At 43.9% G+C, this 13,443-nt stretch overlaps 1 protein-coding gene across 1 annotated transcript in view; it reads left to right on the forward strand.

Annotated features, from left to right (window-relative positions):
* Nudt7 (nudix hydrolase 7) overlaps window positions 1–8,838 on the forward strand; it is a 15,261-nt gene extending 6,423 nt beyond the window's left edge. The window contains exons 3-4 of the mRNA XM_055621364.1: window positions 5,767–5,925; window positions 8,195–8,838. Coding sequence (XP_055477339.1) covers window positions 5,767–5,925; window positions 8,195–8,557 — 522 coding nt within the window. The 3' untranslated portion in view covers window positions 8,558–8,838. The remainder of the gene's footprint in view (window positions 1–5,766; window positions 5,926–8,194) is intronic.
* Window positions 8,839–13,443: the final 4,605 nt, after the last annotated feature.

Consider the following 13,443-nt stretch of genomic DNA (forward strand, 5'->3'; position numbering starts at 1 on the left):
CACACACACACACACACACACACACACACACACACACACACACACGGACATCTGTGTGATGACATCATGTCTCCAGACTGTGCCCTAATCCTTACAGAATGGGGGTGGAAAATTACCCCATTACCAGTGCCTCTGTTAGCCTAATCCACTGCAGGTAAGCTCGATCACACTGTTGGTAGCCTAGGCCCTGAAGCCAGCTGAACACAGCCTGAAGTTATGAACCATCTCACTTTACAGACGTATTCCGCTAGGCCTCTCCCATGCAGCCCCTCCTTGCTGTTGGGAATGTTCCCCAAGAGAGAGTTGAAGAAATTGGTCATTTCAAGGTTATCCAAGATAGAAATAGATGGACTGCAGAGTAGCATGGCCTTTCTAGTAGAATAATTCAAAATGTCTCATTGATAGCATATATATGTAAATAAACAAATATATAAACAAACAAGTAAATAAAGAAATATGTAAAGCAATACCCTGATTTGACGGAAGTGTGCTGATCCTTCTTACTGTGGGACAGGCAAGTGACAGAATTCCATAGTGCTCAAAAGCCAGTTTCTTAAAGGAGAGAGGCTCTTAGCTGGAACCAGGAAAATGGGATCTGTTCTCAGCTCTGCTCCTAAGCACAGAAGAAATGCTTATTGGTCCCCTCTTCCCTCCTTCCCTCCCTCCCCCTCCTCTCTCTATCTGTTTTGATTATCAGAGGAACAATAAAGCCCATATAAGACTAAAGCCTGTGGCCAATAGTACTCTGATTTTTTTTTTTTTATATTGCTTCTACAACAGTTATGCCTGATGACTATAAAGGTCATGTTTATTTACTTATGTTTAATATTTAAAGATTTATTATTTTTTTGTGTGTATGAGTGTTTTGCTGAATGAATGTATGTGCACCAGGTGTGTTCAGTGCCCACACGGGTCAGAAGAAGGCATTGAATACACTGGAATTAGAGTTTGAGGAGGTTGTGAACCACCACATGAGTTCTGGGAACTTTGCAAGAACAGCAAGTGCTCTTAACTGCTGAGCCATCTCTTCATTCTCTCAAGGTCCTTTACAAAATATTTAAAATCGTATTCATTCTGCCTGCAAGCTCTACCTGCCTGTGAAAGAGGGATGCAGAGTGCTCTTCAAGCAGCCCCTGCTACTGGGGACTGCCCATGGCCTCATGCCAAGCTGGAGCTCTAGCTCCCCCTTTAACATTTTACGTAGAGATAGCGTCTCACCAAATTGCACGGACTGGCCTTGAACTCACTCTTGTAGCTTCAGCAAGCCTCAGACTTGCCATTTGTCTGCCTTAACATCCCAACCAGCTGGGATGACAGGTGGTTCTGGAAGGTCCTTCCCCACTCTCCTTTCTTTAAAAAAAACAAAAAACCTATTTTTTGTTTGTTGTTAATGTGTGCATATGGGGGAGGGCATGCATGCCATGGTGCAAGTGTGGAGCTCAGAGGGCAATTTTGTGGAGTTTGCTCTCTCCTTCAATCTTGAAGAGGTTTCCAGAAATCAAATTTAGGCCATGAGGATCGCACGCACCGCCTCAAGTGCTGTGTGAGCAAAGCCATGTCACTGGCGCCCTGGAGGCAAGTTCTTAATGTCTTAAAACCTCCATTTTCTCCTCTCTGCTGATGGGGCTGACAGCTGCCCTGTGTGCAGTGTTTGAAAGAGTGTTGTTGTCTCTGTGCCTGGCACGTGGTGGCACTCCCCAACAGCGGTTGTTCCTTGGTGCATAGGTAAGGTCTCCTTTTATAGACCTGGATTCCTGGGGTCTGGGGGCCTCTCAGTTGGCTGAAAGATTCCAGGCTTAGGGCTCAAGGGAACATTAGGTGGATTGTCCTTTTTGGGTAAGGTGTGTATTCAAAGAGTTAATAATGTCACGGGCTGACAGACAGCAAGGTAGGGGCTCTGCTTGGAGATCAGGTCCATGAGAGAGTGAGGGCGTCTCTTCTTATAGGCCTCAAAGGAAGGAAAGTTTTAGTGGTAGTCAGACTGTTTCTGAGTTCTAGGCAGGTGACAACTGTTGAGTTCTTGTGGATGCCCCTGTCACTGACTACCATAATGTGAATAAGAAATCACATTTTAGAAGTGATGTAACAGGAAGTGTATTGTTAAGTCTTTTGTAAGACACTCTGCAGTAGACAGAAACTGGTCCAGCCTTCCTCTCCCTCCTCTCTTTTCTGCCATTGATGAGAAGATGTGTGAGGCCATCACTGCCAAAGCAGGTCCTGTAGAGCTCTTCATTTATAGCAGGAAGGGACCACGAGTTTTCATGTTTTAAAATGACTTGCCCAGGGCTAGGAGTGTAGCATGATGGCAGAGCACTTCCCTAGTATGTTCGAAAGCCCTGGCGTTCTTTGGCACCACAAAATAATATAAGTGAGTAATAAAAATAAAAAGCTTGCTAAAGCAGAGTCTTCAGGTATAGAAAGATGAATAAAGTTCATAACAGCCTTAGTCCTCTCAAAATACTGTAACAAAATACCCTATGCTGGATGGTGTATGAACAGCAAACATTTCTCAGAGTTGTGGAGGCTGGGAAGTTCAGTGTCAAGGCATACGCCCATCAGACACTTGGGGCTGCTTCCTCTGTCTATCTCACAGATGATGAATTTTCCTTTTGTGCTCTCAGGGTGAAAGGAGCAGTGGGTATCTGGATGCTTCCTTCATGAAGGCTCTAATCTCATTGATAAAGGCCTTGCTCCATTATGATTTTCCAAGAGCCTCAACTCCAAATGACATTACCTTGTAGCTGAGGGTTTCAACATTTGAGGAAACAAAGCAAGCTTCTAGCTTTCCTTACACAGCTCTGTCAATCCTGGTGCGGAAAATGCCAACAGGACATGTTGGTTGAACTCTGAATATCAAGAAGCAACCTGAGGGGTTCTCATTTCATCACTGTGCTTGGGGGCTAGACACAGCTCCAAGCGCTGCAGCCTCAGCTCGTGTTCCCGCCCTGTGGTTCTAACAGATACACGCTGCTGTGACTTTTGCACACAGTTGGCAAGAAGCTGGCCCAAGAGTCTTGCTGAGTCAGGCTCTCACAGCAGATGGATGGGAGGACAATGGACAAGGGTAGGTGAGGTGTAAGAGAAACTGAATTGGGCTGGCTAAGAAATTTGACACAGCGGAAAGGAAAAGGACAAGGGCTGCATCCCTTAGAGATGAGAAAGAAGGGAATGACTGGGATGCCACACAAGGAGACACACTATGAAAATCAGGAAGGACTGGAGTTAAGGATGTGGGGAAGGGAAAGAGGTTCCTCATTCTCCGTGTGAGTGAGTAAAAATAAACGGAGATGTTGAAATATTTGGAACCAATGGTGATGGCTCTTCGGCCATACTGTTTTAGTAAATGCTTATTTATTTATTTTAATTTATATTTGTGTGTGTGAGTGGAAGCATGTATGTGCCCCGGCCTGTGGTGTGGGAACTAGGGGAATACTTTTGAGAGTCACTTCTCTCCTTCTACCTTCTTATTGGACAGGTTCTCTCTTGGCTTTATCTCTTAATTTCTCAGCTATAGAACCCAAAATATTGCTCTCTGAGCTTATGCCAGGTTGTCTCAAATTCTGCAGAAAGATCATGGGTTAATAGTGGAAACCTCAAGCTTCTGCCCAGTTCTCTTGTCTCTGCCTATCTGTGAGGATTCTGGAACTGAAGATGCATGATCATAATATCCAGCTATTCATGTGGATCTTAAGGACCAAACTCCAGTCATCAAGCTTGCACAGCAAACTCTTCTACCAAGCTGAGCCAGCCCCATGGCCCTAGAAACTTAATGAGCACATGGTGTGCTGATTAAGACTGCAGCCACTAGAATTAAACTCCAGTTTATAGCTCACTGTGTGAACTCTGTCGGGTCATTTAACCTATTTTCTGTGAAAATAGAGATAACAGTAATTTAACATGGTTTGTGTGGCCCTTCAAAGAGATGGTCTATGATCTGCACAAGGGAACACTATTCAGCCATACAGGAATGAAGTACTGACCAGTGATACAGCATGGAAAAACCTTTCAAACAAGATGCCGAGAGACACAGAAGGGCACATATATGATTTCATTTTCATGAAGTAAATTAAAATCCATTCGGACATGTAGCTCAGTTGGTAGAGTGCTCACCTAGCATGCGTTATGTCCTGGATCTGATCCCCAGCACTGCCTAAAACTGGGCATGGTGGTACAAACCCTGTTCCCTGGGGAGGTGGAAGCAGGAAGGTCAAAGGTTCAAGGTCATGCTTGACTACATAGCAAATTTGAGGCCAGAGTGGGCTCAATCTTTCTCCTCAAACACAGCAGCTTATAGAACAATTCTTATGAAACACAAGCCCCGAATATGTTAAGTACCCATAAAAGACTTGAGAAAATCATCTGTTGATAATACTGTCTTTATAGTATACTTTCTTTTAGCTTTACACACCCTCATTGGTGTCTGTTTATGTGTTTATGTTGTCTTTTAGAGGTATGTTGAGAAAAATCAGGAATGAGGGAAGTTCGAAATGTTATTAGTGTAAGATATTTGCGTGTGTGTGTGTGTGTGTGTGTGTGTGTGTGTGTGTTTGATTGCAATTGGAAGCCAGTGGTCAACATGGGAGGTCTTTCTCAATCCCTACGTTATTTTTTGAAGTTTTTCTTGACATTTTCTTTTAACAGTTTGCGGGGCAGAGGGAACTTTATACACAGCTAGTGGGACTAAAAACGTCCAGTCACTGTGACGTCAGTATCAGAAGTTTAAAAAAAATTAAGAATGCTGTTCATACAACCCAGATATTCCACTCTTTTTAACCAAAGTATTTCAGACCAACAAATCACAGAGATGCTTCCACACCCATGTTCCTGGTGGCACTATTTACAATAGATTAATTATGGAAACAACCTACATGTCTACCAGTGGAGGAAGGGATCAGGAAAATGTGGTGTAGCTATATGAACTGAAAATTGAAAGCCGGAAAAGAAAATCAAAATCATACCATTGTAAGAAAATAAATGCAGTATGTTTAATCATATACTGATTTCTTTTACTTGTGGTCCTATATTTTATATAGATAGAATCAGGTATGAATATATGATATAATAGGAAAAGGAAAAGTGGTTAGGGAGACTGAGGAAACTCTAATGGGTGGGAAGAGAAAGGAACACAGTGGGCATAGGAGAATTATGCACTACATACAATACATACATATAAAATACTCTGAATAAATAAAATCATTTAAAACATACCAATGAATTGAAATATTTTTGAAAATGGGAGTTTGCCAAACAAAGTAGGTCTACATCTTAAGGTATGTTTTCTATGCCATGTTATTTTTCTTCAAGTACACATATTATCTATGTAGTTAAATTATGATTTTCATTAGGGATGTTTTCATGTCCCATATGTAATACATTAAAATGTAATATATTAAAAATCATATCTAGTGGATATGTGGTAAGATAGAAAAGTAGCTCATATACTGCACATATAAGTAGCAAACTTTAATATTAATATTGAGTGAGTAAAAATGCGCATGTGCTTAAGCATGTACACCATGGCATTCATGTGAGGTCAGGAAATTACTTTCAAGCATCACTTTTCCCCTTCCACCATCGTTGGGTTGAAATTCAAACTCAAGTTGTGTCCTTACCATATCGACAGTCCTGTTTTCTGTTGTTGTTTTGTCTTAAGGATTCAAGGAAAAACATACCTTGGACGCTGCCAGTGTTGAGTTAATATTGTTGAACGCCTAAATGGTTCTGAACTTGAAATCTCACTTTGTAACTGTTTTTCCACTCTCCCAGCTGAGAAGGTCACCTGGAGAAGTCTGCTTCCCTGGAGGAAAGAGGGACCCGGTGGACGAGGATGACACGGCCACTGCTCTCCGGGAGGCCCAGGAGGAGGTGGGGCTGCAGCCCCACCAAGTGGATGTGGTCTCTCACCTGGTGCCATACCTGCTTGATGTAAGGACCGCCATGGGCCCTCCTGGGGCCCCAGGGGGCTCCCCACTTGTTCAAACATAATTCCCAAGAACCCTGTGCACACAGCCAGGAGAAGTGCATAAGCCCCTCTGGCCACATCCAGAAGAAAGCGGGGAGCTCTCCCAGTGATTTTCAGAGGGGAGCCCTGGAACCCAGGGCGTACTCAGAATTGTTCCATTAATGTTCGGTTCGTGTGTTCTTTTCTCCAGCATACATTTAGTTTGAGGATTCAGTTGAAAAATAATACACTATTGCACAACATACTAGCCAGTCTCCTTCTGGAGGGGCCAATGCTTTCTGCTTACTCGAATGTCACCCGTTTTGGTACACGCCTTGGAATAAAACGTCCTCTTGTCACAGGCCTATGGGGCCTGCTACCCCCAGTCTATCTTACGTACCACCTGCATTTGATTGTCAGGTCGCTGTGGTCCCTGGGTCTGAGATGCTTTCCCACATTTCATGTTTATCATGGCAGTTTTAGGCTATACTGGATGTCCTTCAATTCGGGTACCTCATGGTTAAGGAACTTTAGAAAACGTTTTGTTTTTATTTATGGGTGTGTGGGGTTGGTGATGAATGTGCAAGCAGGATCCCACAGAGACCGAAGGTGAGTGTCGAATCCGCTAGAACTGGAGTTATAGGCAGTCAGGAGCCACCTGACGTGGATGCTTGGAACCCTAACTCTGGTCCTCTAAGGAGCTCACCACTGCTGAACCAGCGCTCCAGACCCAGGGCTCCTCTTAGTTAGACTAAGGTTACAGTTTGGGAAAAGAAGAGCAAGATCATTTGACAAGCTACCTAAAAGCTGCCAGTGTTTGCCACTGCATTCCTGCGTGGCTTGGGGCATCCTTATTCTATAAACCAAACAGCACAGGAAAACCTGGAGCTAGGATGGCTGAGAGTCATTGGCTGTTGCATTGGAACAGTCACTGCTGAGCGAGTGGACTTCAGGAGTCGACTTGCCGATTTTAACTTGCCAGCATTACTTTATCAGTATAAATGTACTATAACCCTCTAAGTTCATGTCCAGGATGGTGAAAGGTTAGTGGTCATCTGTTCTCATGTCACCACACCCTGACTGCTGTGGTAGTGTCACAGCTAAGAAACAAGGATAGAACATTATTATGAACTAAACCCACACCTTTTTTAAAACTACTTTTCCTGTTGTTTTCTCTTCTGCCCTTGACCCCATCCTCCATACCAGATTGTATCCAGTTTACAGATACACAGAGACAGGGAGACAGAGATAGTGAGACACAGAGTAAAAAGAGCATTAAAGGGAGGGAAATGCGGCAGCGTCTTCCTCTTTAGTTGCATTTCTAAATGGGGTGATTTCAATTAATGTCTACCAAGTCCCCAACACATTTTAGGTAGTCGAGTTTAGAATTCTGTTGAGTCATTGAGCTAAAGTTGTTAAAAGTTCCTCAAACCAGAGTAGGGTTCCTACTGACCCAGGAACTTCAATTTAGAGATCACACCTGTGTTCAGTCCCAGTCACTCTTGTAGGCTTTCCAATAGAAGGTGAAGCCCCTCCATCCAGCAGGAACTCTGGGTCATTTGCAAGCATTTGTGCTCATAAAATAAAACTACCCCTCCAAAGTACAAATGCATAGGTGATAAATATATGGCTTATATATTACAATAATTTATAATATATATATATATTATAAATATATGGCTTACGGTTTTATGTCTCTATTTCCTCTAAATAGAAGCGTGCCACAAGTAATATCATGTCACTTTTCTGTTCTTAAGGCCTCATGCCCCCTCCTCACCAGGAGGAAAGGGTATGTGACTCCATTCCAATGTATGACTTCAACCGTAGTTTAACCTGTGTATCCATCAGTGAGAAGTAGTGACTGTGGAGTTTGGAGCTGTTTGCAGATAATACTTTCACTTTGTTTGTGTGTCTTTACTTGCATGAAGGGATTTATAAAGTAGATACACTCACACATATGTGATTCCCAAGTCAAGGGGATTATGTTTTGAATAACACCACTTCATGGCCATTTGAATCTCACACACACATAAACACACTTTCAGATGCCAACTCAGGTAGAGGATCTCTGTTACATAGGGGGGCATGAATTTGTATCTGGGACACCCCACCTGCCACCCCTGACCCTCTTTAAACCTCTTTAAACCATATATCCTAGCTTTGGTCTTTCTTCTCTTAGAAGTGGCCTGAGTTTAATCTTTGAAATGACATTGCTGTACTTTGTAATGTGTGGATTTTGGTCTCTGCTTTCAGAAAGATGTGCTGGTGACCCCCGTAGTGGGTTTTCTAGACCACAACTTCCAGCCCCAGCCTAATGCTGATGAAGTGAAGGATGTGTTCCTCGTGCCTTTGGACTATTTCCTGCAGCCCCAAGTCTACTACCAGAACCACTTTACACACTCTGACCACCATTTAGTCATACATTGCTTTGAGTATACAGACCCTGAAACTGGTGTGAAGTACCTAATCAAGGGAATGACCTCAAAACTGGCTGTGCTGGCCGCCTTAATTATTTTGGAAAAAAGTCCCTCCTTTGAGATCGAGTTTGATCTCAATGACCTGATACCATCTTGCGAAAAGACCTTTCTTCGTAAATATCCTTCAAGCAAGTTGTGAACACAACAAAACCTAAAAGAACACCGACGAGGTTTTTGCGTGAGCTAATGCACGGAACAACGTGGTTAGTAAGTGGGAACTGACAGGTGTGAATATTTTTCCTGCAACGCGAAGGTAAAGGCCTTGCCTGGTTTCCAGTTGCCGTTTTTCATCTATGACATTAAAAGTCTTTCCCAAGTGGAAAAATGCTTTGGCAGGGCAGTATAATTTTACCCACAATGCAAATATTTTGAGTCAATTTAGGGTTATCTGGCACATAATAAATATTTGTTGTGAATATATATATGGCTTGGAACATTTATCTCATTTTAAAGTATTTGAAATATTTTTTTAGAGTGTCGCCTACTAATTTATTTATTGGTTTATTTTAATTAATTGCAATTTTTGTTCATAGTACATCCTGGTTGTAGCCCCATCTCTCCTCCTCTCCCAGTCCCACCCTCTCTTTACCCCCCTCGCCTATTCCTCAGAAAAGAGGAGCTCCCTTTCCCACCCACCCCAGCTCATCAAGTTGCATCAGGCAGGACTGAGTGTGTCCTTTCCCCCTGTGGCCTGGCAAGGCCGTCCTGCCAGGGGGAGTGGTCAAAAAGCTGGCAAGTGAGAATGAGTCCTTCCTTGTCTGATGTAGTCCTCACTTCCCTTACTAGAAGATCCACATGAAGCCTGGACTGCTCATCTGCTACATCTTTGTTAGAGCCTAGGTCCAGTTCATGCATGATCTTTGGTTGATGCTTCAGTCCCAGCAAGCCCCTCTGGGCCTTGGTTAGTTGGCTCTGTTGTTTTTCTGTTGTTTTTCTTTTCTTTCCAATCACCTCTAGGTCCTTTTCTTTTTCTTCTCACTTTTCCACAAGACTCCCTATACATTGCCCAATGTTTGGCTCTGAGTCTCAGCATCTGTGAGGCACTGCTGGGTAGAGTCTCTCAGAGGACAACTCTGCCAGGCTTCTGTCTGTAAGCTTAGCAGTGTATTTTTAATCTGTTGTTTTCTGTGACAAAAACTTCTGGCTAAGGGGCTGCAGAGATGGCTCAGAAGTTAAGAACACTGACTGTTCTTCCAAAGGTCTTGAGTTCAATTCCCAGCAACCACTTGATGGCTCATCCCCATCTATAGTGAGATCTGGTGCCCTCTTCTGGTGCAAAGGCACACTTGCAGGCAGAAAGTTGTAAAAATAATAATTTTTTTTAAAACGTGAAATTAAATTGTTAAAAAAAACAACCTAGAAACCTACCACAGAGGGCCTCTGAAAGGCTCTGCCCTGCAGCCTATCAAAGCAGACGCTGAGATTTATGGCCAACTGTTGGGCAGAGTGCATGGAATCTTATGTAAGAAGTGGGAAATAGTAAGATCTGGAAAGGACAGGAACCCCACAAGGAGAGCAACAGAACCAGAAAATTCGAATACAGGGGTCTTCCCAGAGACCCATACTCCAACCAAGTACCATGCATGGAGATAACCTAGAACCCCTGCACAGATGTAGCCCATGGCAGTTTAGTGTCCAAGTGGGTTTCATAGTAATAGGAAGAGGGACTGCCTCTGACATAATCTGATTGGCCTGCTCTTTGATCACCTCCCCCTGAGGGGGGAGCAGCCTTACCAGGCCACAGAAGATGACAATGCAGCCACTCCTGATGTGATCTGATAGACTAAGATCAGAAGGAAGGAGAGGAGGACCTCCCCTATCAGTGGACTTGGGGAGGGGCATGCGTGAAGAAGGGAGAGGGAGGGTGGGATTAGGAGGGGAGGAGGGTGGGGTTTATGGGGGGATACAAAGTGAATAAAGTGTAATTAATAAAATAAATTAAAAAAACCTTCTGGCTAGTCATTCAAACTTACCCTCTTGGGACTAGGGAGATATCTTGACCAATTCAGTACCTGTCTTGCAAGTATAAGGGTCTGAGTTGGACTGCCATTGCCCATGTAAAATGACCCAGATGTGGCAATGTACATTTGTAATCCCAGCATCGGGGACACAGAAACAGGCATCTCTGAGGCTTACTATGCAGGCAGCCTATCCTATTTGGCAAGCTCCAGGTCGGTGAGAGCCTTCGTTTCAAAAAAGATGTTGGCAGTGCCAGAGGAATGACACCTAAGATGGTCCTCTGACCTCCACACACATGTTCATACATGTGCAAACACACACACACACACACACACACACACACACACGCACGCTAACACATACTTTACCCGCAATGGAATCTTTGACAGTAGAATTTAAGCTAGGTTAGCAGACTCCCCAGGATCCTTTGCCATTAAATGGGCCTCTGGGGTTTAGTCTGGAGCAAGGTGATGTAGGGGAAAGATCACTTTGCCAGTTATGTTCAAGGTAAGAGAGAAGACAGCTTCCATCAGGCTTCACTTCTGTCTTCTATGAGCTGCAGTAGGGAAATACCTACATTTAGGGGTAGATGGAGAAATCCCTAAAGGAATGGCAAAGTGCAAAGAATGGTCAGAGCCTGGTTCCCTGAGTGACACTATGGAGCAAGGCAGCCCTTCAAGCCAAGCTGTTCACAGGAGTCAGTGACGGAGGACAGTAATAAAATTCTGCCATCTTTCTGTATTATAATTTTGGGCACTTTCATTGCAATAGTGCCGCAACCCTAAATCATATACTAGAATACTTGAAAATGACAAGATGAGTGTTCACCCAAGCTCAAGGGATTACAAACAAAATTGATATCCCAGCCCCAACTTTTTATGTGAAAATTCTGTAATGTGCACAGGGTGTCATAGGCCCAGGAGGGGGAAGGTGGTAGACATTCAAATCAGCCAAAACAGATAAGCAGGAGAGGCCTATATTCCTCCAGATATAACCAGCCATCTCCCAGTGTGCTGATGGCAAACAAAACACTGATTTCAAGCATAAATCCCAAATCAGAAAGACAAGAATTCCAAGCTGCATGCTTTGAGATCTACCACCTCCTCAGTGGCTGTCATCACAGACCATGCCTCAGCCCCAGCAGGGATTTCTGTGTTTAATTAGGATATCAACTGTGCCAAGGTCAGAGAGTCGGGTAAGTAAAGTAACTACAATTCTGCAATGCTAATTTTACATCATACTGAGTAGTATTATTAGATTTTCTTAACTATGGCTGAAAATCTGATGCCCTCACTAAACCTGTCAATCTGCTAGAGAAGTGTCCATTGCTGCTGAGTGTTGGGGCTTCCCCCCCCCCTCAAAGTTGGCAGAGGCAAGTACCCAGTTCACTGCTTTATGCCCATAAATGTTTAAATGGCGCAAATCTGGATCCAACCAGGAAAGCAGATGTTGGGTGAGCATCTCCATTAACATTCTGTAACTAGCCCTGCATGAGCAGGCCTGAGCTATTTCTGAGCAATTATAGAGGCATTTGCAAATGTGTATTTACAATCTGACAGCGGTGTAATTGCTGGGTAGATGGCTGACCTCACTGGCAGTGCCGAAAGCCTCCCTTCACACTGTTGACGTGAACTACGTAGGCCTGCTTTCTGAAAGGAGCTGGGGCCGCTGAACTCCACAACCTGAAGACAACCAGGTTAGAGTTCCAGGCATTTATTGATAGCTGCATTATGGTCCCTGTCCTTTATTAATATTTTAGTACAGCTATGTTCAGGGCTCTAATATAAACATCAAATCTAGATCAAATCAAAAGAGGTGTTGGGGGCTGGAAAGAGAGCTTAATGGGCAAAGTTCTTGCTGTGTAGGTTTGAGGGCCTAAGTTCTAGCCTCAGAACCCATGTTTGTAAAGAAAAAGAAAAAAAAGCCAGATGCCTGTTTGCAATCTCAGGGCTAGCAGGATAAAAGCAGGCAGAGCCACTTGAGGCTCAGTGGCAGCCCGCACTAACCAAATGGGCAAAGGGCTGGGTAGATGGCTCAGGTGGTTCAGTTAGTGCCTGTTTGCTGCCCAGGTATAAGCATCCAAGTTTAGATCCCCAGAACCCATGGACACGGCAGTACAAGTCTGTAACCCCAGTGCTGGGGTGGAAACGAGTACATGCCGGGGCTCACTTGCTAGACAGTCCAGTTGAAATGATGACCTTCAGGTTCAGTGAGAGACCACCAAATATCAAACAAGTGATTGAGAAAGAACCCTGAGGTCAATTCCTGGCTTTCCACATGCAGTCCTGTGGCCTGAGTGCACCTGAATACACACCATCTTGCCATGTCCATACTCACACAAAGATGGATGGTTGGCACCTAAGGAATGATGCCCAAGGCTGTTGTCTGGCCTCCACATGCCTGCAGGCATGTGCATATGAACTCTCTCTCTCTCTTCTGTCTCTCTGTGTGTCTGTCTCTTTTCTCTCTTCTCTCTTCTCTCTGTATCTCTGTGTCTCCACCTCTCTGTCTCGTCTCTCTATCTGTCTCTGTCTCTCTCACCATGGTGCTGATCTCAGGGAGTCTACAGTGCTATTGACCAGATTAGCCTCAAGGATAAGAGCACACAGGAACACACGCTCCTGAATCCAGGAGGATCAAAGCCAGGAAGATCTGGCCCTTCTTTCTGCATCCTGTCATGACTGTAGTAAGAACCATCTGTTAGAACTGATGCAGACAAAGAAGAGCAACCTGTTTGCCAAGTTATAAAATCAGCCACGGTGCTCATCAACAGAAGATTGATTAAATGTGGTGTACACATACAGTGGAGTTTTATTTTAGCCACTCGGAAGAATGAGATCATGTCACTTTTATGAAACAGGAGAGTATGTTAAGAGAACTAAGACTAAGTAAAACAGATGTCACATTTTGTTCCATGTGAATCGTGTGTGTGTGTGTGTGTGTGTGTGTCAAAGAGAGACAGACAGAGATTACATAAATATAGGAGGGGGTAAATCCTGGATAGTTTTATGTCGACTTGACACAGCTAGAGTCACCTGAGAGGAAGGAATCCCAGGTAAGAAAATT

Source organism: Psammomys obesus, unplaced genomic scaffold, assembly GCF_907164565.1.
Source record: "Psammomys obesus unplaced genomic scaffold, mPsaObe1.curated_primary_1811, whole genome shotgun sequence".
NCBI lineage: Eukaryota > Metazoa > Chordata > Mammalia > Rodentia > Muridae > Psammomys > Psammomys obesus.